The following is a 4,212-nucleotide window of genomic DNA, read 5'->3' as shown; positions in this document are numbered from 1 at the left end:
TGGGGACCCCCCCCCCAGCTGCCCCAGAACCACTCCTGCATACAAAGTCTCTCCCTCCATCCCTGGGGGCGATCAGGGGGACACCGAAACCACAGGGACTTTGGTGAGATGTATCGGCATGAGGTGGGCAGCGCAGGGGGACTCCCCATGGGCTCTGACTCCCCAGGAGGGAAAACGTGTGACAGCCACAAACATGAACAAACTGCCCCAAACACAAAAGACCAGACAAAGTGAGAAAATAAAACCAGATACGTGAATTGCAAAAAAAGAGAGTCTTGGTTCTATTTGTTTTTGCAATAAGTTCACCAAGGTATAAGAAGGAAAACCAGGAGGAATAGAATACGAGGAACAGGAGATCCCTCATGGCGTTCAGGTGGTATGTGCCTCCTCCCCCATCCCAGACGGCTGAGATGGGCTGTCCTGTGGGCACACAGAAGTCTATCACCCAAGCACGTAGTTCTTGACCCAACACAGCCGTCTGGCTTTGGCTTGCAAGTCCAGCTGGCATTTAATCCCCCGAGGGAACGAGCCTTAGTTCATAGCCCCTTACCCCGCTCACGTGAGCCGAACGGGGCCCGAGAGGCAGCAGGTGCCTGTCCGGCGCGCACTCAGGCAATGGAAGCGATCTCGCTGTGTTTCTGTTCTCTGCAGAAGGGAGTCCCAGCGGAAGGCCAGCAGCCGCCTTGGCTGCACGGGTGGTAGCAGTAGAAGGTGGACATCAGCAGGGTCAAGATGATGATGATGGCCACCATCCACCGGATGGTGGCCGGGTAGAAGAAGGGCAGGATAATGAAGATGAGCAAGATCAGGAGGAGCAAGTGTGCCACCAGGCGCCGGGCTGCCACGCGGTTAGCGCTTGCCGCGTCCTGCCCTTCGTCTCCCGCCTGGCCGGGGTGCCCTGCTGTCGAGGTGGCGGAAGCTGCCAGTCCCTGAGGACAGAGCCGCACCTCTGGGCACGGCCGGGCCAGCCGCACCACCACGGCCTCCTGGTCACGCAGACTGCAGATGAGGCCCCCGGGGACGGTGGTGGCCTTGCGGCACAGCGGGCAGGTGACGGACCAGGTGTCATTCTGGATACACAGCAGGAGCTTCAGGCAGACGGCACAGAAAGGGTGCTGGCAAGCCAGCAGCTTGGGCGGCCGGGCACAGCTGTAGGGCTCCCGGCACACCAGACATTCGAGGTCGTCCTCCGTGAGGCCAAGATAGCCCTGAGCGGGGCCTGCGGCCTCAGTGGCGGTGGCTCTGGTGGAGACGGGCTGGGGCTCCCGGGGGGCTGGCTGCGCACAGGCCATCCCGGGCACGGAGTCAGCGGGACGTGGCGGCGGGGGGCCTGGGCATTGACGAGGGGTGTCAGCCAGCGCCGCTGGGGCCTGGATGCAGTCTGACCTCAGGCTGGGTGTCTCAGCCTCCTTTTCCTTCTCCGCAGGCGCTTGGTGACAGCGGCCGTCTGACACCTCTCTCCCGGGCTGCTCTGCTCGTTTCTTGACTTACGTCTTCTCTCTAGTTGTTATTATTTCTTCTCTTGAAGCCTAGGGTTAATCAGTAACTCGTGGGTCTGGAGACTTTGAATTGCCAAGGGGGCAGGGCCCACATGCCATGAATCAGGACTCTCCTGTTGAGGCCGGGAAACCCCAGATGCCTCAGAGCACCAGCAACATGGTGACTTATGAGCTTTGAGATGCATTCGAGTCCCCCCTTCCCCACTTCTGTCCATAGAGATTTTCAAAACTCAGATTTCTAGGCCCCAAGCTCCTCTGGCAGGTCAGGATGGGATCTAAGAATCTTCAGGCACAGTTAATAGACATCTTGCATTGATACTGACGCAGGTGCACAGGGGGAACCCACTTTGAGAAACACCACCACAGCCAGGTTTCAGAGAAAACCCTCCCTGCTTTCAGGGTCAGCGGGAAACAGTTTGTGCTTTGAGTGCATTTGCAAACAGGCGGCCTCGTGAAGAAAGGAGAAGTGATGGGGTGCCCCAGGGGGGCACCCAACTTCCACTCAGGTAATGATCTCGCGGCTTGTGAGTTTCAGCCCCGCGTCGGGCTCTGTGCTGACAGCGCAGAGCCTGGAGCCTGTGTGTCTTCCTCTCTATCTGCCCCTCCCCTGCTCACACTCTGTCTCTCTGTCTCAAAAGTAAATAAACACTAGAAAAATTTTCAAAGAAAAGAGAAGTGAAGGGAAAAGAATTCTGAGTGGGTGGTGGGTGGTGGTGGTGGGTGGTGGTGGGCAGGAGAAAGCCCAGGTCAACACAGAAAAACCGAAATCCAAACAGCTTATGGGTCTTTCTTTAGTTAGTTTTTAATTTTTTAAAAATATGTATTTATTTATGAGAGAGAGGGAGAGAGAGAGAGAGAGAGAAAGAGAGGGCACAGAAGCAGAAAAGAAAGAGACACAGAATCCAAAGTAGGCTCCAGGCTCTGAGCTGTCAGCACAGAGCCCAACGCGGGGCTCGAACCCATGAGTGGTGAGATCATGACCTGAGCCGAAGTCGGATGCTTAACTGACCGAGCCAACCAGGCGCCCCCAACTCATGGGTCATTAGTACCTGCTGCTGGAGCCAGCTCCTTTTCAGTCCCAGCAGCTGTATTAACAGCCACGGATTCGCGAGCATCACACTGGGGGCCCGCCTTGTCTCCGCACGACTGACGATAGGGGCTGTTTGTTGTGTGCTAGACAGGTGCGTCCCCAGTGGTGGTAAGAACAGCCGCCATTTATTGGGGGTCACTGTGAGCCAAGCCCTGAGCCCGGGGATGTCTCCTGGCATTCCTGGCCCAGCCTGTAAGGGGGCGCACCGTGAGGCCTGGGAAGAAAGACAGGGTGCGGTCAGGGCAGGCCTGCTGGCAGCTTTCCAAGTGGACTCCCCTGGGGCCAGGGCTTTGGGGAACCTACCAGTACCCAAGGTCGGTTTCCCAGCCTCGTGGGTCCAGGAACTCAATCTCGTCAGCTCGTGCAGAGGCCGTTGGCTTCTGGGCAGCCAGCTCCACCCACCGGGACTCATGTGGGACGGACAAATGTAAGCAGTATGACAGTTACGAAATCATGATCCCACCACTTTCCCCGGAACAACAGAGGGTGGCGCTCCACCCTCCACTCGCTCGAAAAAATGTGTCACGTAGGCCTCGCTGACTCCAGAATGACGCACTGACTGGTCCTTTACTGTTCACCTTATCTGTTGAGGTCCACATGGAGTCTAGCTCTTCGGATTCAGCTCTTTCCTCCACCCCAAGGGGCAGGAACCGCCCTCCCCCCAAGGCCTCTGTCTCTGAAATCCCGTTCCCCAAATTCCAACTTCGCCAAGGTGTTTCTTCTCGGCTTTCATTTTGACAACTGGTTGCTTCTTTGCTTTCTGTTTTCCCTCACATCAAGCTGAAGGGGGTCTTGCATCTGCCGCTGGGCATCTGGTTTTCTGCCCTCCAGACCCAGCATCCATTCTGCCTTCTTCAGGCGCCTGTTTTTCCTTTACCACTGCTGACCGCTGTCATTCTGTATGGTTCCCATTCTGTGCAAGGGGGAGGGTGATGTGCTTCAGGGCAGACCAGCCGGCGTTTTCCACCCTGCTGGCTGCGGCAGTTGCTTCAGACACAGGCATGCGCTCTAAACCAAGCCAAGGAGGCTCAACTCTGTACCTTCTGCTGAGAAGTTTCTCTTACCGCTGGGTTTCCAACTGGAGAGTGAAACTCATGGGCTGCTAGGACCTCGGTGTGCAGAGAAGCTGTTTGGGAGCAAGGCCGGCACGAAAGAAAGATGAGCAGAGCGTCAGAAGAGCCCTGATGGCATAGTTTGAATGCCTGGATCCAGCCATACCTGCAGTGAGAGCTCTATCTTCTTTGGGTTTTTTAGTTATATTAACATACAAAATCCACCCCAACTGTTATTCTCAAGCCAGCTCAAGTTGGATTTCTGTCCCTTGCAGGAGAAAGATTTCTGAGTAACACGGCAGTAGATGGAAGAAAAGAAGCCTTTACTTCCTGCCTGACCCAGGGTCAAGCATTGACAATCAGCCTGTTCATGGCCAAGAGGGAACTAATCCCTGCGTGCTCCTATGCTCAAAGGGACTCTGTGTCTTTTCACTGCTTTGACCTGAATCACATAATAATACTCTGTTCTATTTGCTAGAGTGGGAAGGGTTGGGGATAGGAGGAATAAAAATGTGTTGAGCTGCATTCATTTACAATGAGAAGTGAAAACCAGATGGATAACGCACTGATG

The 4,212-nt window shown here is 55.5% G+C and overlaps 1 protein-coding gene across 3 annotated transcripts; it reads right to left on the bottom strand.

Moving 5' to 3' along the window:
* Positions 1-278: 278 nt before the first annotated feature.
* Positions 279-3,923, bottom strand: RNF186 (ring finger protein 186). Of its 3 annotated transcripts, none has more exons than XM_077775865.1 (2): positions 2,549-3,923; positions 279-1,529 (listed from the first exon to the last, which is right to left on the bottom strand). In XM_077775865.1, exon 2 carries the CDS (start codon positions 1,290-1,292, stop codon positions 609-611), a length of 684 nt encoding a protein of 227 aa, XP_077631991.1. In that variant the 5' UTR covers positions 1,293-1,529; positions 2,549-3,923; the 3' UTR covers positions 279-608. The 3 variants fall into 3 exon arrangements, with proteins under 3 accessions (XP_077631991.1, XP_077631990.1, XP_077631992.1); XM_077775864.1 differs by having other exon boundaries at positions 279-2,803; positions 2,893-3,923; XM_077775866.1 differs by having other exon boundaries at positions 2,893-3,923.
* Positions 3,924-4,212: the final 289 nt, after the last annotated feature.

The sequence above is a fragment of the Crocuta crocuta genome, unplaced genomic scaffold (genome assembly GCF_008692635.1).
Source record: "Crocuta crocuta isolate KB4526 unplaced genomic scaffold, BGI_CrCroc_1.0 scaffold127, whole genome shotgun sequence".
In the NCBI taxonomy this organism is placed as follows: domain Eukaryota; kingdom Metazoa; phylum Chordata; class Mammalia; order Carnivora; family Hyaenidae; genus Crocuta; species Crocuta crocuta.
This window is presented reverse-complemented; position numbering and strand designations above follow the sequence as displayed.

What these genes read in the sequence shown, in the direction of transcription:
- RNF186 (XM_077775865.1), bottom strand. Translation starts at nt 1,292, where the DNA reads ATGGCCTGTGCGCAGCCAGCCCCCCGGGAGCCCCAGCCCGTCTCCACC.